General features: G+C 44.1%; 1 protein-coding gene and 1 pseudogene across 1 annotated transcript; both read right to left on the bottom strand.

Moving 5' to 3' along the window:
• Window positions 1-1497: 1497 nt before the first annotated feature.
• On the bottom strand, window positions 1498-15622 carry Btn1a1 (butyrophilin subfamily 1 member A1). Its single transcript, XM_063259716.1, has 8 exons — window positions 15560-15622; window positions 8298-8406; window positions 7735-8106; window positions 5361-5642; window positions 4219-4368; window positions 3831-3851; window positions 3719-3745; window positions 1498-3281 (listed from the first exon to the last, which is right to left on the bottom strand). The coding sequence occupies exons 1-8, from the start codon at window positions 15620-15622 to the stop codon at window positions 2608-2610; spliced, it is 1698 nt and encodes a 565-aa protein (XP_063115786.1). The 3' UTR covers window positions 1498-2607.
• A 1489-nt stretch (window positions 15623-17111) lies between these two features.
• LOC111753296 (butyrophilin subfamily 1 member A1-like) lies at window positions 17112-22258 on the bottom strand (annotated as a pseudogene).
• Window positions 22259-23557: the final 1299 nt, after the last annotated feature.

The following is a 23557-nucleotide window of genomic DNA, read 5'->3' as shown; positions in this document are numbered from 1 at the left end:
TGGTTTAAAAAGAAAATCAAACATTATCAAACATCTCAATTATTAGTGACTGTGGAAGAGGCCTTTCTGGTGTTCCTGAAATCATGTATCACTGACTTTGCCTCAAGTGACCAAGGCAGACCTTGACAAGACAACATTTTCTGTTTTTTTAGGCAGTTTTGAAGAAAGTCAGAATGTCGAGGGCTTTCCTCCTTGCAGGGGTACAATTCTGACAGCTGGCACCAGCTGGGCAGGGAGCCAGAAGGTTGTTAGTCAGATAAGAGCTTCCTGGGTGGGTAGAGCGAAGACTGGCGGGGGTGAGTGGGTGAGGGCAGAGAATGTGGAATTCCCTAAAAACTTACCCCAGGTCAGTACTGTACTGGCTAACCTGCCCATTTTTCCTTACAGATCACAGAAAAAGGGAAGCTCTCTCTGGAGAATTGATTAACATGTAGAACTTCTTCTCTCTAATTCAAGTGAGATTCCCATGGCAGCTGTCTATTCTGCGTGAGATTTTACAAATACATTTTACATTCCACTGTAGACCAATAATGCAATTGCCTGAGAAAAATGTTCGGATGACGTTTTGTTGTTACTTTTAGTTTCTTCCCCTCCCCCTGCCTTGAATCCAGGGCCTTTGCACTGAGCTACATCCCGTTTTTCTTATTTCTTTCATTTTACATTTTTATTTTGAGACAGATCTTGTGAAATTGTTAAATTACCCAGACTGGGCTCAAAATTATGATCCTCCTACCTCAGCCTCCCAGAGTGCTGGGATTACAGATGCATGCCACCTTGCCAGGCTGAATAAACATCAGGAGGTACTATGTTTACTATAAAGTGCTTGTTTGTTTTTGTGGTACAGGGGATGGAACTCAGGACTTCCAGGATGCTAGGCAAGTCCCCCCCCCCCACAGCTCCACTGGGGACACAGAAGTTAATTCTTATCCTAAAGTTCAGTTACATTTTTCTCTTAATCCCTTCCAGAGCAAAAGCTCTGTAGTCTCCTGATGAATAAGCCCATAAGAAGATTCATTTTTAAATAATCTGGTCATATTTCCATGGAACTATTAGTGAGCAGATATTGTTACATAGGTATTTACTCCCAAGTCAGAATAAAGATTTAAAGTAAGTGGGGCCTGGAAGTGATGAGCTGGGTCATGGAATATATGGTGGCCACATTGTGCTTACATAAGCAATGAATATGAGAATAATACACAGAACTGCCTGGCACTCAGAATTCCCACCTAAGACTGGAAAAGTGCTGTACATTTAAAAAGGCAGCTTATTCCTCCACCAGGAAGGGCCAGAAATGGAATCACTACCCCAAGACTGAGGGTGGGAGGCCACAGACACTGCAGCTTTTCTACATTCTCTGTGCCCATTGGCCAGGTGAGGTGCCAGGTCTTGGGAAAGGTACTGTTTAGCCAGCTGCATTCCCAGGCAGGGCTCTTTCCTGTGCTCTGTTTTGTTTTGGTCTCACTTATTGCGGTACAGGAAAGAAAGTTCAAAGGCACATAAAGGCAAGCAGACAGACTTGTTTATTAGAAAAAGACCAGGGCGAACATCCATTCTGGGAGCTGGAAAAATGCAGTGGAACGGGAAGGCATGAGCCTGAGCACTTGTGCAATCCTTCGGCAGGACAGTCTGGGTGTACAGGAAAGTGCTTGGGGACAATGCAAAGAGGCATGATGATCCAGCTGCACTGAGCACAATGGGGCTGCACCAGGGGACCTCAAGGAGCAGCACAGAAAAGTGGGGTGAGGAGGCAGCGAGTGGGGGCACTGTGTAGAAATGAGGAGAGGCATGTGAAGCTAACGGAAAGCGTGCATTAAAGGTTTGGATGTTGGGAGCAGGGTGGGGGGGGGTTGAGTCTGAGACCAAGACAGATAATGAAGTGATCAGAAAAATTTCCCACAGTATGAGTTGGATTGGCTCCAGGCAGGGAAGAGACAGAAGAGTCTAGCCAGAGAGCAGGCCTGAGGCTTAGCTGTGCACACAACTCACTGTTTTCAGCCATGATTCTCCCCTCCATCATCTAGCCTCCAACCCTGCTCGCCTCAACTTTCTACTCATTCAGTCAGCTCTGCAAGGCTGGCCAATCCCTGTCCTATCGCACTCGGCTTAGAAAACCTGAGACACAGGCCCCCAAAGCTCTACAGGCAGGCCAGGTGCACAAACTTGATCTGTGCTCATCTCATTCACCTTCACCATGATGTCCCTGATAGGTGCCTTTATGGGATTTTAACACAAGATTTTCCTCCCCTGGCACGCTTTGGGGTTCCCACATGCCTAAATTTGTTACTCAGCTGCCTCTATGCTGTACATCAAGCGTTTTCTGCCACAGCCCATGCCAACCTAAGCCCATCTCTATTCCTCACATGTCCTTTGAGCCTGCTCCAGGCTCTTCCCTGTAGGCTTTGGTCTTAAAGGATAAGAGAGCGCTGGAAGCAGTTTAGGAGTCACTTCTTCACCCTTCGAATATTGGTACTTCCCTCTAGTAGTGGTGGCACCATCTTTCCAAAACGAATTAAACAGGAGACATAGGAGAGAAACTGGCAGCTGAAGCCTTGAGGGTTAATGAAGGAGAGGGTGAGAGCAAAGGAGGACAGTCAGCTGGGATGTTCCCTAAGGAGCCTTTTGGCAGGGTTGCAGAGGGATTAGTTTAGAATGGAGAGTGTCTGCATCCCCAGAGGCAGGTTCTTCCCCTGTGGGGGACAATGGGATGTCCTTAGAGAGGGCCTGGGCATCAGCAATGACTGTTACCTTCTCAGGCCTATCAGCAACTGAGCAGATGGTCAAGGGCTTTTTACCACAGGACCAGAGGCAAAAGAAGGGCCTGAGGGGGCCAGAGAAAGAGACGCTGGGGAAAGAATAGATATGGGAGCCATTGGTCATGTTGTAGAAGGAGACGTCCCCAGAATCATAGTCCAGGAAAACACCAACCCGACGAGGGGATCCCGCTAAGGGGAGAGGGGTCCGGAGTGGGGTGAGAGCCCAGTACCCATTTCCGTACAATTCCACAGCCCAGAACCCGTTCTCAGGGGTCAGGGGGTCAAACCCTTTCTTTATCACGTTCTCCCTGCACACCCCAACTGCCCAGTCAGTTCTGTCTCCCACCTCCACCTCCCAATAGTGTCTGCCAGAGGTGAAGGCCTCCCGGCCTAACACACAAGGCCAGGAGTCAAATCTCTCTGCTTTGTCAGGTAGTTTCTGACGTGAATCTTCCAGTCGAACAGATTTTGAATCCGCATACAGAAAGAGGTGAGGGTGGGCAGTGTCTGGATCAAGAGTCACGTTCACTGCAGATGGACACAGAGAGTGATCATTCTGAGTGCTGGAGGTTACAGGACCTGTCTTCCCTTCTGCATGGAGCAGCAGTCTAAGAGTGGACACAGTCTCCCTGGAAGAGCAGCCTGGCCTTTGCACAGTCTTCAAATCAGCAGCCACAGGGGATATAGAAGCTGCTTGTCTCTAATGGGACCGTGACAGATGGGTCTCTATAGGTACCTCAAGGGGAAAGTAGAGGCCATTTGCTTGTCACCTCTTCCTGTCCTTTCCTTCTCACTAAAGTGCATTAGTGCTTCCATGCTCAAGTCTCACAGGGCTCTGAAGTTAGGGGCGGTAGTGGAAGTGGAAGGGATGGGGTAAGAGGGCTGGCATAGGGTAGTGGGCAGTGGGGATAGGGTGGGTGCGAGTGGAAAGGCTTCAGAGGCCTTGGAAGTTCAGAGCCACTGACCTGCATGCAATGAAGCCTTTTTTGATTCTGCAATAAAAGAGAGAGATTGTCAGAGCCAGATTACAAAATAAGAGAGAAAACCTTGCAGATGAAATACTAAGATAGAACTTACTGAGTTCTTCCAGGAGTTTCTCTGGAAAACAAACAGAGTTACTTCAGTGGCTTCTTATAATGCATCTGAGGGAAGGGATGGGACTGGAGTGGGAAACACATGAAGGAGGAACTGCTTAGTTCAGGGCCATCTGATTACTGAAACTAGGAACTCCAGAACAGGATTTTGTTTTGTTTTCTAAGAACTATTCAGGAAGTTCCTCCTGGCTGGGGATGGAACAGTCTGTCTCTTCCAATGTGCAGTGTCTGATTTCAGAAGCCTTTTTGCTTCTTTCTAATGGTCAGAACTCTAGAACCAAGATCGTCCTGTTGGGAGGCATGCTAATCAGCATGGATCCAACCTCCCTGTGACACTTCTGACAGGTGTTCTTGCGCATGCTGTGACTTACCTTTGGAGCTGAATTCACTCTTTCTTTCTCGGAATCTGTCCTTGTACAGTCTCCAAATGAACACTATGGACCCAGTGGTGAGAAGTCCTAAGACCGCTAGGATGACAGCTACAGCCACCTGCCAGGGAGTCAGCCTTGGGACGATGGGAGCTAAAACAAAGTTCACATGAAGGATGTGGGTTGGTAAACTCAGAACAAGCCCAGCTTCCCTCCTTTCATCCCTGGGAGTGGGGTGGAAAGGGAATCATCTGGGCAACTTCCAGCCCTCCCAAAGCAAAAAATCATCCCTTCAACACCAAGAAAAATTTTAACAAATATTTGATCTTGAGCAAGAGCAGAGAAAGAGAAAAGTGAAGAGGTGTTTGGGCATGGAACATACGAATAAAGGCTACAAAGGACCATCCTGGTGTCACTGATATCCCTTTTTTTTTTGGTCTTTTTCGGTACCAGGGATCGAACTCGCGACTGCCTGCTTGTAAGGCAGGTGCTTATGCTGCTGAGCTAAATTCCCAGCCCTGATATCCTTTTTTAATAATCAGTGCAGAATGGGAGCACAGGGGATGAGATAATTAAGGAAAAGAAAACATCTCTCTGTAACAGAAAGGGGCTTGTTGACCCCAAAATAGGGACAGGTTCTTGTCTAAAGCAGATGTCACATCTAAGGAGTGACAGGATTTGCTTCCTTAAGGACTCTGGAGACCTAGACCCATTTCTACCTGGGATAAAGAGGCCAGAATAATAATCCAGTCTTCTTGCTTATTCAGAGAGAGAAGGTCCTAGCTTAAATACACACTTCTCTACTTCAGATTTCACATATAAATTTCTATGAGAGCTGGATAGAGCTTCTAGTTTATGACTTGAGGATCTATTTTTTCTTTTTTGGTGGTGGTGATGGTGCTGGGAATCTAACACAGGCCAGGCAGGCCTGATACATACTAGGCAAGCACTCTCCCACTGAGCTACACACCAGCCTCAGAATCTTTATCCTTCTAATGAAATGGGCAGGAGTCCTTTAAGTCAGTGAGCAAGTGCTTAGACAGGAAAAGTAGACGACTCTGGCGTGAAGTCACATCTGAGCAGGCATACCAGGTGCTGCAGCCCTGAAACTGCATCCACACGGGAGGCAGCCCTGCCCCACTGACCTGACATGGAAATTCCTGCTTCCTTCTGCTGGCCAAGGAGCAGGTTGTGGATGCAGCAGGACACATTCTCCAGGGACATGTCTCTGATGATCATGGAAGCCACCACGGTGAAAAGACCCTCCGGGTCAGGACTCCTGGACTCAGATGTGGACAGAAACTTGGCCTCTGAGGGGGTTTTCCACTGCACCTGGGGCTCTGGGTACCACCCCACAGAAGTGCACTCCAGCCGGATCTCTCCACTTGCTTGAACTTCCATACTGATGTGAGGGTCAGAGCCCAGGGCTGTGGAGAGAGAAGAGGGCCTTAATCTTTCAGTGGTTATCCTTCTGGAAGCCTTATAATGAGAGAGGGAGTGGGGGAGGGAAAAGCAGACTTGGACTGGGAGAAATTCTTCTCCATACTTCATTTACACAAGGAAACTGAGTAAGTCTCAGGGAAAGAAAGTTCACATACCTTGGGGTAAATGAAAGGTATATGAGAAGGGTGCCTTGCGGGGATCAGCCTTTGAAGTGTGGGCACCAATAAGAGCACTTGTCCAGTAAGCAAGAACAGTAGGATAATGATTGAAAGGCAGGTTAAGGGTCTAGGCTGGATAAAGAAGGATATGCTCGAGACATTTCTAGGAAAATGGGTACCCTGGGGTCCATACTCTTAAGTGAAATAAATCACACGCACATGGGTACTGCATTATTTTTCTAATGTAAGAAACTGAAAGTGTAAATTAGGACTAAAATGTATAACATATTGTGAAATATGAAGAAAATGTTCAAATGGGGAAAGTAACAAGGAAGGAGAGAGACAGGAAAGTTAAAAAAAATGAGAAAAAATGGAAATAAAACTTTTAAAAATGGAGAGGGGAGGGTAAGAGAAGGGAACAAAAAACAGGTTATAATATGCACAAGTACAAATTCTCTATGATGAATGTGACTGTTACCTACATCTAAGATGAACCAAAACCAGGGTCTAAGCTGGAGCTCCGGAACAGAGAAAGCGATCTGCAGTTGAATGTATTACAAGGTCGGAAGGACTGGGATTAGAATATTGATTTAAAGGTGGATGGAGACAGAGTATTCTTGAGAAAAAGAAAGGGTAGAAAGTTCTTTTCCCTAAAACTGTTGCTAATTTAAGTTTTTTGTCCCATAATGCTGATTTAGGAATTTTGTTAAATGGCTTCAACCTCATCTTCCTTCATACAATTATGCCTAACAAAAATCAATCTAAAGCTGCTTTTCCTGTCTGATGGGTGCAATTCCTTTTAAAAAAATTTATAATTATAAAATTGTGGAAAACACTGAATTGCAGAGAAAAGTCCATAAACACATGTCTACAACTATCCATATCCCAAGTTTGTGTAGATAAATGAGAATGTATATCCTTCTTGTGAAAGGGCCTACCACTTTCATCAGTCTCAAAAGTGTCTCTCACTCACAAAAGGTTACAAAATTTTACACTATCAAATACCTAGGCTTTTGTAGTCAGTCTTTAAGCGACTTGTCCCTAAAAATAAGAGTTATATATGATACTTTAAATACAGTATATAATTTACAGACATTTTAAATTTTAGATTAGTCTAAGACATAGTAATAATATCTTATAAGTATATAAATGCCTTTAGAATCAACAAGGCAGTTTTTCATGCAATGTCTAAATTTATTTCATTCTTGCAAAATCTTACTGGAGAAATGTTTCCCAGTTTTTCCTGATGCCAATCATTAGTATGTGGGAAAGTCAAACCTCAACTTGTACTTTCTTCCAGAACGCTAATCATTTTCTCTGTTTCACTCTAAATTTTGTCTTGAAGCAAGAAAATAATCAAAGCTGGGTATTTAGCTCAGCAGGCATACATACCTTCCTGGCAAGTGCGAGATCATGAGTTTGATCTCACGCACAAAAAAAAAAAAAAAAAAAAAAAAAAAAAGCAATGTATTTTCCAGGTGACTCAAGAATGTTAGCAAATGGCTGTGCCCTCTGATCTTAGTTATTTGAGACTTAACCATAACATAACCTCAGATCCCCTGTGGTGTGCGGCACAGTCTCAATTATAAACAGAACTAAAATGTTGAGTTGTGGGAGCTAATTAACTAAACTATGGTGTATCTGTGTAAAAGAATGTTATATACCTACTGACTGCATCATTTATGTAATCAATTTCATGGGGGAAATATCCTATCATTGAAGGGAAAGAAGATAATTAAAATGACGCTCCATGAGAAAGAGATTTTCACTTTGCTTTCACTCTTCTCATCTCAAATCTTCCCGTTTTTCTTCAGCCTAAAAGGGATTCTAAGAATGAATCCTAATGATTTCCAAAGCATCGGACACTGCCAGCCTGGGACCCCTCGGGGAGAGCGAAAACCCCTTTCCTTTCTCTCACCGGCCACTCGGAGGCGCACGGCGGCTTCCCCGGAGCTCGTGTCGTCCCGGAAGAGGCACCTGTAGTCGCCCTCGTCCGCAGCCCGGACTCTGTGGATCCGCGCTGCTGCGCGCCCCTCGGCGATGCTGTCGGCCTCCAGAGTCACCCGCCCGCGGAACTCGGGCGCCGGCTCTTCCGCGCGCCCCTGCGGGTCCCGATGCAGTAGCGTGGCCCATGATGGCGCCTCTCGGAACCAGTGCAACTCCATGTGCGTGGCGCTCACGTTGGGCGACAGACGACAGGGCAGCTCCGCATCGTTCCCCACCGCGGCCAGCACGGGCTCCGTGGGCCCGATCACGTCGAAGCGAGCTGGGAGACAGACCGAGGGCGGGTGGAGGGCAGGCACAAGTCAGGCTCCAGTCGGCCTAGATTCCTCTCTGAGACCTTCCCCGGAAAATCCAGGGGACCCTCGCGACCCCGGCAGGAGGTCACCAGCGGGGCCACAATGGGGTCATTTGCTTTTAATGAAACATTTCCATCCCACGGGACAAGAGGGCGCTGACCTGCGCAAGAAGGGCACTGACCTGCGCGCAGTGCGTGCAGCTGCAGGAGCTCTAGTGTGAGCAGGAGCGCGACAAGAAGGCCGGGTGTCACCATCTCCAAGCTGTGGGTGAGGGGCGCAGGAGCCTCGGCCTGGGGGCAAACGGCATGAAGCTAGAGAGGCTGGGGGCCTCTTAGCTCCGGGATCTCCACCAGACCTCTACAAATGGCACTCTGCGCCCCTAGGTGCCCCCCTTCCAAGGAGTTCTTAGACTGTGCCCCGGTTTGCTCAGGCACCTACAAAACAGCCAAGTGCCCTTACCGCTCTAGAGAGCCTTAGTCTCAAGAAAGGCGTTGTGAGGCATAGTGCCTGCTAGTGCACTGCGTATAAATACACGAATCTTGCGATCACTGCACTGAACTAAAAAAGTTATGGTAGAATCAAATATGCCTTAGCTTTTAGAAGTGATAAAGATAAGGCTGGTTAGGCAGACATGGTCACAAGGGAAATGCAATAGAGGAGAAAAGAGAAAAAGATGTGAGAAGATGAGAAAGTAGAAGTGTTCAAGAGAGCAGAAGAGTTTGAAGAATAGAGGGCCCAAGAGGAGTGAGGACCAGAGGGACGGAGGTGGCAACACCTACTGGCCTCGAGGTTCTGGTCTTGGAGGAAAAGACACAGGAGCTCCTGCCACCGAGTGAAAAAGCAGGTTGTGGCCCCTGGGGCAAAAATTAAAAGCCAGCAACAGAAGGAAAGGGGAAGTGCTGGACTGAAAGCCTGCCTCCAGGGGCCTGGTGCACTTGTGTTAGGGAAAAATAAAAAGGTTCCGAGAGATGGAGAGCTAGGGAGTTGTGGGCTAAATAAAGAGGGATAGAGAGAAAAAGGAAGAGAGAGAGTCAGGTAAAAATTAAAATGAAATACAAGAGCTTTTGCCAATTAATTTACCTCTCCAAGCCTCAATTCTCTTGTTTTAGAAATCAAACTAGGTGTAGATGCCTCCCTCTAATCCCAGCACTCTGGGTAGCTGAGGCAGGAGGACCTCAGGAGGAGCCCAGCCTGAGTGATTTAAGGATGTAGCCAGATTTTGATCCAAACTAAGAAGAGCTGGAAATGCAGGTCAGCACCAAAGGTCTTGGGATCTGTTCCTAGTACCAAAAAGGTGGCAGGGTGGTGGTGGTGGCGGTTAATGATCCCACTTGAGAGCTTAAGCACATTTGAAAAAGCCAGCCTGGGCAACAGACTCAAGGACAGCCTATATAAAACTTACCTGTAGAAACTAATCTAAAAGCAAGCAAAAACAAACAAACAAACAAAAAAACCCCAAACAAAGGGTTTTGATCCCCAGCATTACTTTAACATCTACAACAAAAACAAAGTAATAGTGTTGGTAGGACCTTTGCTGAGGATATGTTGGGAGGATTAAATGAAGCAGGTAAAGTGCTTACCACATAAAAAAGTAAGTTGTTATTTTATTGTTACTGTATTTGTGTGGGCTGAAAAACAAAGGGCAGAGACTAGGGAGTAGCCAACTCTTGGACTCTTGTTCATCATGGCAACCTTTTCCTCCCAGGGAGAAGAGGACACTGAGGTGAGTGGGGGTGTTGGGGGAGGTTTCACATCCTTGAGCAAGGTGGGTGAAGGCACCAGGTCAAAAGGCACCAGGTCAGTTCCCAGGGCCCAGCATTCCCACCCTAAGGATATCTCTGTACACAGATCCCCCTTCCCCCTCTGGTAGGGTGCTGAGGATGGGGCCCCAGCGCTGGGGCATGATAGGCAAGGCCTGTACCACTGAGCTGCAGCTACAGCCCAGCCGAAGTCGGAGGATAGTTCTCTCAGAGAAGTTCCTCACGTGAGGCTAAAGCTGTAAATGTTATGGGGGAAAAATCAATAAAATACAGAAAGATTTTTTTTTTTTTTGCCTTTTTCATTTTTATCGGTACCAGGGATCAAACTCATGACCACCTGCTTATGCCGCTGAGCTAAATCCCCGGCCCCACAGAAAGATATTTTTAACAATAGCTCTATGTTAGCGTGTCTTTCCAGTGGTTTTTTTTTTTTTAATGTTTACATACAACATAGAAATAATCAATAAGGCTTTCTTGCCCTGAATTGTTGCATAACTGCCAAAATTGTGAGACAGTTTGTTCTTTTATTTTCTGTTATAAATAATGCACATTAAGTCTTAGTTCCTGATTAACCATCTGATAAATTTCCTGAAGTAGAGGTGTCGGGTCACAGGGTCTGAGCCTACTGCCCAGTGTCCCTCTGTGAAATATGAACCCAGCACACTGTCAGCTCACTCAACCCCTGCTCACCAAGTCCTTCCAGCAACTGTCGGCTAATTTAAAAAAACATTGTCACTATGGGAATGTGTAAAATTTATCAAATTCCTGCAATATTTTGCTGTGTTCTATATGATAAAGAGACTGGCCATTTTCATGTGTTAATTGATTGACATATTCTAGAAATGAGCTTCAGGCTAATTGTCCATTGTATTCAAGACTGGCCCTGATGCTCTTCTTTGGCAATCTGTATGAATCCTCCAGAAATTAAAAATAACAAGTTCTGTATTACATTCATGACAAAGGTCCTTCCCAGTTTTGTAATTTGCCTTTTAATAGAATTATGACTATAATGACTGCCTGGAAAATAATTGTCCCCAAACATAAATCTTGTCCTGTCACTTTTTACCTAAAAATCCCTGAATATATGAATGTCCTTCAGAAATGCCATGTTTATTTTATTCATGCTTGAGGAAATATACAGCATTATAAAAAATTATGATCTTTAACCATAATCTGGGCCCCTATTATGCTTACTTTTTTTTTTTTTTGTAGGTGCCAGGACCTCATACTTGCCAGGCAGATACAATACTACTGAGCTATATCTCTGGCTGTATCATTGCTTTTGATTAATTTGTGTTTAAGAATAATTTATAGAATTAATTTAAACTGGGCATGGTAGTGCACATCTATAATCCCAGCATTCCGGAGATTGAGGCAGGAGGATTACTTTGAGTTTGAGGCCAGCCCAGGCTACACAATGAGTTCAAGGCTAGTGTGAACTACATGGACATTGTCTCAGGGGAAACAAAACAACCAGGGGGCCCGCGATTTAGCTCAGCGGTATAAGCGCCTGCATGGCAAACACAGTACCAAAAAACAAAACAAAAAACCCAGTTAACTTAAATATTCAATACAATATTACCATCTATTAAATAATCAGGAATGACTTGTGTATGTATGTTTTCATTAATTGGGAGTTGGGTTAATACCACAATCAAGACTAATTGTTATACTCTGTAAGAAGAGTATAGGATTAATATGACTGTTCAGAGAAAATTTTTGGGAAAGCTAAAACTGATTTGATGTGCATGATATAGGCACTCACATATGCATATATTTGCATTATGTTTTACTATATATGTATGTATGTATGGCCGAAATATAAACAGCAATAAAATTTGAGACCTGTAATAGTTATTGAACTAAACATGACTCATAAGTAGAGAGTCTTCTTTATTTTTTTATAATATATTTGGATCTATATAATGAAATAAATGAGAATATATGCTGATGATAAACACTGAAAAGGGATGCTGCACCTCTGCCCTAGTGTCAAGTTCCAGCATCTTAACCCCAGCAATAAACTGCAGAAGGTCTTGTTTCATGCAGTGAAGAAAATGCATTGGCTGCCCGTTCCCAGCTTCTGCTTGGGAGCAGCCTGGCGTGAGGAGCTGCTTTCAGGAAGAGCTCCCACTCCTAACTGCTCGTAGACAGGAGCCCTTGGGGCTGTGGAATGTGCTGCCTCTTGTTTACCATGCAGGGTTCAAATTCCTCAGTGTCAAATGTTATAGTTGCCATGGTTTCTTGCACTCTTTCTTAGTTAACACTTAGCATTTTGCTTAGACAGCTATTTGTGGCTGTTCTTTTTTTAATTTAGTTTTTATTCTGTCAAAGTTAATACCTGTGTTTTTATTTTATTATTATTAATTTTTTGTGGTGGTACAGGGGATTGAGCTACATCCTTTGTTTATTTATTTTTAAATTTTGAGGCAGTATCTTACCAAACTGCTAAATTACCCAGCTGGGCTTGAATTTATTGTCTTCTTATTTTAGGTTCCCATAGTTCAGGATTACAAGGGTATGCCATTGAGTCCTGCTTAGATAAAGAGGTTTTTTTTTTTTTTTTTTTTTTTTCAATCTCGACGGTAAAGGTGAAAGATAAAGAGTTTTTAAAAACCAGATGGGACAAAGAGATTTTAAGAAAATTGTTAGCTTCATTTCCAACCTATCCGATGTCTTCCTTTCTCTAGGACCAGCCTACATTGGACACGGTGGTCTGAGCACTTGGGAGGCTGAGACAGAAAAATCTTAAGTTTGAGGTTAGCCTGCAGTACACAGTATGTTCAAAGGTAGCCTATTCAGTATCAAACCCTTGTTTCAAGAACAAACAAACAAAAAAACAAAAAACAAAAGCAAAGCAAAACAAAACAAACAGAATATGTAGTTAGCTGAGTGTGGTTGTATATACCTCACACTCAGGAGGCTGAAGTAGGAGGATCTCAAATTTGAGGCCAGCCTGGGCTACGCAGTGAGTTCAAGGTAAAATTGGACAACCTAGTAAGACCTTGTTTCACTTTTTTTGTTTGTTTGTTTTTGGTACCAGGAATCAAACTCGGGACCTTAAGCTTGCTAGGCAGATGCTGTGCCACTGAGCTATCTCCCCAACCCTGAGAACTATTTTTTTTTTTTAAAGTAAATACTTGTTTTTAAGTAGCCATGGTACAATTTGTGTGTTTGTGTGTGTGTGTGTACTAGGAATCGGACTCACAACCTCAGGCTTGTCAGGCAGGTGTTTATGCCACTGAGCCCTCCCCCGCTTTATTGGCACTGGGGATAAAACTCATGACCTCACACTCCCCAGGCAGGTGCTTATGCTGCTGAGCTAAATCCCCAGCAATACTTACTTTTTTTACTTAGTTGTTTTATCCAGTACTTGTCTGCATATTTCTGAACATAAAAACTGACTTATGCTTCTTTTTCTTTACAAATATATTTTTAGAATTGAATTAAGCCTCTATTACGATCAAGAGGCGATTTTGCTCTCTCCTACCATCAGTAGTAACATTTCTCTCAACCGTACTTGAGTCATTTAGAAATAGATTCTGATTTAGGAGGCATGGTGTGCAGACAGGATCCTCCCTGTGAATGCTGCCAGCCACAAGGCAGGGTCTGCAGTGTGTGTGTGTGTGTGTGTGTGTGTGTGTGTGTGTGCGTGCATGCCTACGTGTGCTGTGGATGGAACCCCTTGGCCTCATGCCCACCAAGAACAAGTCCTGCTGCTAACTACCTGAGCTGTAGGGCTTTTCTGTTTTTTACTGAGTGGAGAGGTAGCTGCCGGCTTTGCAGGACCCATGAAGCTGCTGGATGATGGTTCTCTCAGCACTGGGCTTGTTTTGCTCATGGTCAGAGCCAAGAGGGAACCAGTGTGAGTGGGGATTGGGCAGGATTGCAGTTTTCTGTGGTTGTAAGCAAGCTGGTTTTGCTGGACATCTACGGTTGACATGAAGGTAATAAACAGGTGTGACCTAATGACATTTTGATATTGTAATACCAAAATAATCCCCTGTATCCAGGGCCATGTTAAAATTGGACACCTAAAGCACCACAGTTTGTGTATGACAACCATGGGTGGAGAGGACGGGAGATGGCAGGACAAGGAGGTGGCGGACTTCAGTGAGGAATTGGGGACAGTGGGGATGGAGCAAGAAGTTGAAATCTGAGGCTTCTTCTTAGAAATACTTTTGAAATGGAGAGTTCCCAGAACAAAGGGTGGACTGGGAATTCCTGAGTGCCAGTAAAGTGAAGTTGGGTTTGAGCAAGGTAGAAACAAGAGAATTTGGGGAAGGATGGGGCTGTGGGACCACTGCTGCCGAGCACCCCTCCTGCTGTTCCCAGCTGTTCCTTATCCTGTGTCCTGTGGGACTGGCCCTCTGGAGCACAGCTGCCTTTACCCTCTGGAGTCAGGCTGTGGACATTGTGGAAATGCAGAACTCAGACAACGGAGCAGCAACTGGGATTCTTGATTGGCTGTCACCCTCCATTCCCTTAGTTTGCCTTTCCCCTAAAGCAGACCTTGAGACAAAGATTTAGGTTCAAGTAATTTATTTGGGAAGTGGGGCTAGAAAACACGATGAGGAAATGTGACAGGATGAACTAATAATAAAGGTGTTTTTATACCAAAAAAACCAAACCAAACCCAAAAGAGGTTTTTTTGTTGTTGTTGCTGTTGTTGTTTTTATCTGGGTTGCAGTTCTGTGCTTTGTCTTCTTGGGGACTCTAAGTGACTTGTAGAACTAGAAACTCAACTCAGGATTGTTGCTGAGGATCAGCAAAGCTGGAACCCTGCCCCTCAAAGAGATCAGGAGGCTGTCAGTACGTGGGGGGGGGCTGTGTGCAGGAAAGTGGGAGAGAAGGGAGTGAGGGGAGGAGGGGAAGGGGAGAGATGAAAAGGGAGAAAGGAGAGGAGGACAAAGGAGAGGAGGGGAAGATGCTTAAAAAGGAGAGAAGGAAAAGGGGGCAGAGAGGACAAAGAGACAAATGATGTGAGATTCAGAATACAACTCTGGAGAGAAATGGGGCAGCATGGAGAGACCGTTAATATTCTGAGACAGTCTCTAACCAGCTCTTAGTCTCCACCACCACCTCTCTCCGCCAGCCCAGGAGCACATACTCTCCTGACTCCCTTGCTCCCCACCAGCTGCGCCTGTAACGGATGTGGGGAAGGAGCACAGGATCAGCCAGTCTTGAACTTCCAAAAGAGCTGTTGTGACCCAAGAAAAATGGGATGTTAGCACCCTTTCATGTGTGTCACTGAAAAGCTGTCAGAATTTTTCATTTTCATGCCTCCTGGGGCTTTGAATCTTTAGGAAGCAGAAGCCTGGAGCTGTGAAGAGCCACTGGTGTGTACACAATTGTGCCTTTCCCAGTCCATGGGAATAGAACGGTTTCTAAGGGGGTCATTGTTTGTGGAACAACAGGGACAAAACTCAGTTTCACAAGCCCTTGTATGAGTTTCTTTGGAAGATGAACAAAACAAAACCAATTATCATTTGAGGTACAGATAGGGGAAAGAAGCTGGAATACGTGTACACAATGTACAATAAAACCACTGTTCCCTTCTGTGAATACCTGATTACTGAAAAATTATCAGTAAATCATGAACATGCTTTTTGTTTCAGCTTTTGTTCTTAGAAATCTGTGGGAAGTTCCTTTTGGCTTTAGATGCTGACAGATCTTGCTGTACCTGGGAAATGGAAGACTGGGGCCAAGATGCTATTAATTCCTTCTGATTGCTGTCAATGGTCATGCCAAGGTCTTGTCAATCACAGCCCCCAGCTGTCCAGCCAGGTGTTTATGATACTTATGGTTAGGGTACTTGTTACCAAAGCAGGGAGCCCACCTGCAGATGCAGGATTTGTGAAGAGATTTGGCTTATGTTAGGGATCTGGGGAGGTTCAAGAAAGCAAAGGCTTGCTCTAGATGAATGCTATCGAAAAGTGGGAGCAATTTTTAAAAAATATAAATTGCAGGGCTGAGGATTTAGCTAGTGGAGTAAGTGCCTGCCTTGCAAGCAGGCAGTCGTGAGTTTGATCCCTGGTACTGATAAAAGACACACACACACACACACAAATATATATATATATATATATATATATATATATATATATATATATAATTGCTTTTTTATTTTTGGTTTTTTGAAACAGGGTCTCACTATGTAATTCAGGGAGACCTTGAACTTTCAGCAGTCCTCCTGCCTCAGTCTCCCAAATGCTGTGATACAGACATGTGCCATCAGACTGGCAGATGACCCAGTATTTTTATCAGGAAATGGGAAGAACATAAGTGGCTAAAGCTGTAATTGGTGAAGATGTAGCTGTTTCTTGGAAGCCGCATATAATGTCCATGGTAGGTTACTTTGTGCTTTGCTTTGTGTATTTTGTATTCTTGTTTTTGAAAGCTGATACTTGTCAGGCCTGCTTTAGTTTTCAGCCACTGCCAATGTCCCCTTTCAGATCTAAAGGGCATCAGGGCTTATTGTGCTGACCTTTATTATCCTTTCCAATTTTTAAAAGCTAGATAAATATATAATCATATTTTTAGATTTAGATGACTTTTGGTTGGAAGTCATTATATAGGGTATGAATCCAAGCATGTCTAAAATTTAAATCCCCATGAGGCAGGAATACCCCCTCCCCAAGAAGCTGGAGAAAGTACACTTTAGCAGCAATCAAGTTCCCCTCCATCCCCACGTCTCACTGATGTTGCCTGAGTGCCTTCAGAAGACTCCAAATCTTCAAGGTAGAGATCATGAAAGAAAGTGCTTTCCCTGGACTTGCTGTTTGCCAAGAAAGTCTAAAGCAGAATATTTTGGGGCTGTTTTCTGAGCCCCCTAATTGCTTAGCGGTCTAGGTTAAAAGTTCCAGAGATAAGAGGGAGCCCTGCAGTCAGCAGGTTACTGGAAGGCATTAAGAAGGTTGGATAGGGTTGGATCTTAGATAGGTAGTGTAGTTGGAATTACTGATTTCAGTTCTATACACCTCTCTGAGTTTCCTTCCCTACAGGTCTTACCACAGACAGTGTGCTTCCTCTTTTGACATGGCATTTGGCCTTGTGATTTGCTCTAGCCAGTGGCACAGGGGTTCACCAGTTCAGACTTCTTAGATCTTTTAAGTTTCTACTGATGCTCACCAGCACACACAAAGAATTTACCTGAAAAGCCTGGGAAGGGAGACAAGTTTGAAATTTGGGGAAACCTGTATAAAGCCTCTAGACTTCACTCACTTCTCTTTACTTTGTGTTGGCTTTTAAAATGTTTATTTCACGAGGGACTGAACTGGGTCTTTACGCTAACCTAAAATCCCAGCCCTTTTTTTTTTTTTTTGAGATAGGGCCTAAATTGCTAAATTGCCCAGGCTGGGCTCCACCTTTTCATCTTCCTGCCTCAGCCTCCCAAAGGGCTGGATTATAGCTGTGCACCACAACAGCCTGCAAATCACCGTTTTCGAGTTGATGTGGCTAAATGGTATTTTATTAAACTCCTACCAGCTCTGCTATAGATCAACACCCATCAGGGAACTGCTGGAGGCCACTTCTGCCTTGATTAGGCAGCTTGAAACGCTGGCCCTTTTCTCAGGCCATGCCAGCGTCTTTCCTTTTTTTTTTTTTTTGGTACCAGGAATAGAACTCAGAATTTCATACTTGCTAGGAAGATGCTGCGCCACTCAGCTAAGTCCCTGGCTCAGTGACTTTTTTTGATTTTGGAGGCTACAATTGCCCTCAAATCATGCAAAAACCAGTATTTCCTGGCTGCCTGTCCTATGAAAAACTCTGAGGTTTTATCACACCTGCCCAGGTCATGACCTACCTCACTCTTCTTCCAATCACCTTGCCCTATTCCCTACCTCTGCATCTTTATCTCAAAATCGCCTTCAGCTATCCTGGGGGGAGGGTAGTTTGGGAGATTTGAGATCCACTCTCCCATTGTCTCACTTACTTACTTTTCTGAATAAATCTGTTCTCTTTTGCAAAGCAATGATTGTCATCCTGTGTGTGAATCAAACTGACCTAAGGGTTTGCTAACAAGGAGAGAACTGCTTTAGCCTTTCAGGGCTGCCCAAGGGGCTGAGCTGCTGGTAGCAGAATGCCCAGCTGAACCTAGACTAACTCAGCCACAATGGTAGAAAATTGTTTTCCATGATATCTGGAAAATTTATAAAAATAATTAAACTTTCTTTTTTTATTATTTTTTTTTATCTTTTTTTTAGTCACACTAATGACCAATTTTTTTTTTATTATTTTAAAGAGAATAAAACCAAGCAAAATAAAACAGAATAAAGCCAATCAAAACAAACCAGTGTAAGTGACACAGGACTTCAAGACAATAGAAAATCAACAATGATTACCATAATGTCTCCCTTTGTTTTCAAAACAGCTGCAGATAGCTTCAGATATAGTAAAAAGCAAATAGAACAGAACCAATAAAAATGAAACAATGAATGCAATGAAGTACTTCAAAACAAGGTAAGAGTAAATCCAAAATGGCTACCACAATATATCTTGTTATACCTGAATAGCTGTCCATGCCACTGGATATAATAAAGTCAAAACAAAACAGAATAAAACTCAACCCAACAAAACAATGAAAATGATACAGAACCTCAAAACAAGATGACAGGGAATTAACAATGGCTACCACTCTCAGGAGATTCCCCCATAGATGCTACATTGCATATTGTTATCCTCTAAACAGATGATCAGACTACCTGCTTTAGACTTGCAAAGTCAGTGAAACACTATACACTACCAGCATTAAATTGTATTTTGCCTCAATAGTTATCATGGCAGCCTGTGTTTCTTGGATGGCTGGTTGCTTATGGCAAGGGGTACAATGGGGGCTCTTCTTGTTTCCCAGCTCGTGTGCCAGAAGGGGCTGGCATCTGGGTTTCCCTCCAGTGACCTGTGCATGGCACTGATTCGCAGGGAGGGCTTGCTTCTTGGTCCAAATAATTAAGCTTTCTAGAACTCAATTTTATTAAGTGAAACTTCCTTCTCGCAGGGTCGTTATGAGAAATCTCTGAGTGACAGAAGCACTTTTAAACTATACTTTTAAAGCACAAAAATTCAATTAAAAAATGTAAGTTTAGGGCTGCGGATTTAGCTTAGTGGCACAAGCGCCTGCCTGGCAAGTGCAAGGTCATGAGTTCGATCCCCGGTATTGCAATTAAAACAAAGAAAAAAAATATATATACATATATATGTATATTTAACTCCCACCTTATACAGATGAAGAAACAGAAGAGAAACGGAAGTACTGTGAAGATGATTAAGACCACAAACAGTGAGACTAGGCTGAACTCCTGTCCTCCTGACACTGTTATACTTTTTCCTTTCCCCTCAACATCCTTCTTATAACGCTGGTTCCAGACCAGTTTACTCTTCTTGTTCTAATCTGCAGTTTTCCGAGTACCTGGTGAATGGGACACTGGTTTGGTTCTTTAGGTTACTGTGTGCTTCTAAGCTTCTTTACTTCTATTTCTGAAAGTTTATTGTTGAAATTATTGAATTTTGAATATTGGCAAATTATTGAATTATTGAATATTGGCAAGTGAGGGCAGAGCAGGAAGACTGGGTGAGGGTAAGAGCTACTTGGGTTTAGGAAGCAGGAAGCTAAGGTTCCAAGTGGGGAAAGCATTCACAATCCTGCAATGTGTCTCAAGCAGAGAGTTAATAAATCCATCTTTGAGCTAATGAAGTGAGGTCAGATCAAGGTCTTGGCAAGGGATAGGTAGAGGGAGGGAGGGATAGGGGATAAATATAAACTGCACAGCACTCTGGAGCTCTACCCAGAATCTCTCCAATACAGCCATGGAGAGAGCTATAGCACCTTCACCTTACCCTTCTTTCCGTACATCACACATGCAACACACACTGCTTCACACCGTATCTGTTCTGTACACTAAGGTGTTTCTTGCTGCACTCTTCCTTTTTAATCATTTGTATGCCCTCAGATTTTATGGTAATGCTCCTGAAGCCTGCCTAATGATCTAAAGCACATTAAGAAGCTCCCATAATCTTCCAACCCAGTCACAACTTTAAGACTACTCCATGTCCCCCAAAAGGAACTGAAGTTATGGGTGACAGTGACAGCTGTAGCTTCAGGAAGGATTACTGGAGTGGGGAGGTGAAAGGACTTTGCTGGAATATACTGTCACTTGCTCAGGAAGGCTACTGATTATCTGTGGCTCCAGAGACAGAATCCTCTCCCATTGGAGCAATAGTTTCTGATAGGCCTGGGCATCAGGAATGACTGCGACCTCTGCAGGCCCATCAGCTGCAACCGGACAGATAGTCAGGGGTTTCTTATCACAAGACCACAAGCAGAACATAGGACAAACGGGGCCAGAAAGAGACCTTGGTGAATGAGCAGATATGGGATCCATCATTCACATTGTAGAAGGCCACAGCTCTTGATTCAAAGTCTATGAAAATCCCAACCCGATGCAGGGCTTCTGGCAATGAAAGGACCTGGAGTGGGCGAGGACCCAGTACCCTTTTCCAGCTAACTCCACCACCTAGAAGCCATTCCTGGGAGACATGAGGATGAACTCTTTCTTCATCACATCTGTCCTGCACACCCCAAGCAACCAGTCAGTCCTGTCCCCCACCTCCACCTCCCAGCAGTGTCTTCTGGAGGTGAAGGGCTTCTTGCCCTTCTTGCCACACAGGGCCAGGAGTCAAATCTCTCTGCATTTTCAGGTAGCTTCTTCTGGTTGCACAGATATTGAATACTCAGACAGAAGAAGTTGGGGATGGGCTGTGTCTGGATGCAGGGTCACATCAACTGGAGGAAAGAGAGAATGACCATCAGTGAATGTTGAAGCTTAAATCTGTCTTACCTTCTGCATGGTGCAGCATTCTAGGAGTAGACAGGGTCTCTTGGAGGAGACCTGCCTGGCCACTGGGACAGAAAAGCTGACAGAGTCTGAATGCCTTATGTGACCCTCCAAAGGCCCATCCTGTGTCCCTAAGAAATACTAAGTTTCCCTTACAGTAATCTTGGGGCCAACCATCTTAGTGCACTCCTGTAATTCCAGTACTTGGGAGACTGAGGCAGGAGGATTGCCATTAGTTCAACGCCAACTGGGCTACACCAGTGAAGTGAAGATCAATTTGCATTACATATTGAGACCCTGTCTCAAATACCAAAAAACCCTCAATCCCACCCCCAAAAACCTCATAAGAGCAAAAAACAAAAGCAAAAAACAAAAACAAAAAAACCCTCTTTGCTCATCAGTACAAGTATATCAGTAATTTTCATTACCATTTATTCTAAGTCTTTAGATTCTTTCTTTGCAGTACTGGGGACTGAACCTAGAAACTGCCCAGAGCTACACCCCAGTTTGCTTTTCATTTACTTATATTTTGAGACAGGGTCTCACCAAGTCACTGAATTGCCTACGAGGGCTCCAACTGCAACCCTCCTGTTTCCGCCTTGGAGAGTGCTGGTATCACTGGCATGCAACATGCCTGGCTGGCCGTTAGACTATGTGCAGTTGGATCTCAGGGCCTAGAGAAGTGCTAAGTAAACTGACATGTGTATAATCGAGCGATTTCCATTCTGAAAGGAAACAGAAACACAAGTCATGGCCAGGTTAGAGAGAATATACATTTTTTGTATTTACTAGCACAAGATGAAGTGAAACCAATCAAATTTCCAGAAGTCTCTGTAAAATGAAAGTCACCTCAAAGGGCCCCTAAGGCTGGGATGTAAGATGGGGAAAAACAGGAGCAGGCAAGATAGAGTGAAGGGCTGTTACCGACTGCATGGCTGCTGAAACACTGGCACCAGTCAGCGAGCAGAGAAAGCGTGTTTTGGTTTTGCTCCTGCACAAGGCACCTGGACTCTGCTGGTGAGCTGGGGAGAGCTTTAGGTGTCAGGAGACTGCTGCTCACTTAAGGGTGAGAGAAGGCAAGGTGGGGAACCAGCACCTGCTTCCTGAACCTGGACTCAGGTATTACGAGGTGAATGTATTTCTTCTTCCTGTGCTGCTTAAGCACCAACTTACCTAGTAGCCCCACCCCGACTCCTGCTGTTAAGGAGTGGGAACTGGTGACGTGATGCTAAGGTTCTCATGGTTGCAACTCAGTAGGAAAAGCCTCTCTTCTCTTCAACCTTTGCACGTATCAATGCGTTTATGCTCCCTTTCAGTTCTGAAGATTCTGAAAAATAATAGGCTGAAGAAGACTGTAACTTAATACGACACCTAATTCAACCACTCAGTGCTAATTCTTTATTTGATACAAATACCCATGGAAAGTGATCTATGTGCTATGACTTACCTAGGGGACTAGTTTCATCCTTTCTCTCTTTCTTTACACGTTTTCTATACAGTTGCCAACAGACAAATATTCCAGTGAGTCCCAGGAATACTGCAACCATCGAGAAACTCCAAATTGGGTAAGAGGGAGCTGAAACAAAACCCCGAGAAAATGTGTTTATTAAGGTTATAGACAACTCCAGCTCCTCTGGTGCTCCTGCATACACCCCATGTTGCTCTAACCAATAACCAAGCCTTCCTTTGTCAGCAGCAGTGGCTGTTCCACCCTAACACTTGCAGAAATGTTTTGATGCCCACTGGGAGGCAAAAAAATATATACAAAGATACCAAACAAGAGTCATTTCATACACGTTTGTAATCCCAGCACTTGGGAGGCTGAGACAGGAGGATTACTGCGAGTTGAAGTGCATCCTTGGTTACACAGTAAGTCCAAGGGCAATTTGAATTGCAGAGCGAGACCCTGACTCAAAACAAAACAAAACAGAAAAAAAAAAAAAAATCAAAAGACTTATTTCAGTTGAGAACTGTCTGAAAAAATGATTTTCTTATGGAGATTGATTTCAAAATTTATCTGAAGGGCTGGGGATTTAGCTCAGTGGCATAAAAACCTGCCTGGCAAGCGCAGGATCATGAGTTCAATCTCTGGTATCCCTCCCTGCCAAAAAAATCATCTGAAGTGCAAAGGTAGAAGGGAAAGAGCATCTCTGAATGTCAGAGGGATAGGTTTCTACTGATGCCTGACACTGAAGGAAGACTGCCCACTCACTGGAGATCTCCCATCACCTTCTCTCCTCTCAGGATTCAATCAGGAAAAGGCAAAAGGCTGTGGAGCTTCAGGAATCTTTCTTGCCAAACTGATATCACCATCACCTGACTTCTGTATTTGGTGATGGAATCAACAAAGTTTTTGTGTTTTGGTGCTTTTAAGGGAAGAATTTTTTTGGAATAGGCACTCTGTTCCCAAAAGTTGAAGAGACATGCTTGAGAAGCACTATTCCCCAGACAGAGGGCCCAGAGTTTGCCCTGGAAAAGTGAAACCTTGTCTCTAAACCAAACAAAAACAAAAACCCCAACATTTTTGGGATGTACTAAAATACAGCCCAATATATCCAACCAGGAGTTTGTCCTGAGCCACTCTAAAGGTGACATAGTCTTTTTTGGCTAAAGTCACTACCTCTGAAGTCTAGGAGGCTCTCTGAGGCAGAGGTTACTGTCTCATTCACTCATTCATTCATTCAACACACACATTTACTGACTGCACATTACATGGGGGACAGTTTTAGGCCAAGTGTTCACAGCAGTAAATAAAACCTAAAGATGTCTGTTTTCAAGGCATTTACGTTATAATTCTCCAAGTTCATTACTCTCCTGTTTACTACACTTTAAGAGATGGGAGATTA

The sequence above is a fragment of the Cavia porcellus genome, unplaced genomic scaffold, assembly GCF_034190915.1.
Source record: "Cavia porcellus strain 051 isolate PalLab524CR breed Dunkin Hartley unplaced genomic scaffold, mCavPor4.1 scaffold_13, whole genome shotgun sequence".
Classification (NCBI taxonomy): domain Eukaryota; kingdom Metazoa; phylum Chordata; class Mammalia; order Rodentia; family Caviidae; genus Cavia; species Cavia porcellus.
The sequence above is the reverse complement of the archived record's forward strand: the minus strand, read 5'-3'. Positions and strand labels throughout refer to the sequence as shown.

What these genes read in the sequence shown, in the direction of transcription:
- Btn1a1 (XM_063259716.1), bottom strand. Translation starts at nt 15,622, where the DNA reads ATGACCATTGACAGCAATCAGAAGGAATTAATAGCATCTTGGCCCCAG. An exon ending in CCCAGTCTTCCATTTCCCAG is followed by an intron (nt 8,407 to 15,559) that starts GTACAGCAAGAT and finishes GTTTGCCCCCAG; the next exon opens with GCCGAGGCTCCTGCGCCCCT. An exon ending in GCTGCACGCACTGCGCGCAG is followed by an intron (nt 8,107 to 8,297) that starts GTCAGTGCCCTT and finishes TGCCTGCCCTCC; the next exon opens with ACCCGCCCTCGGTCTGTCTC.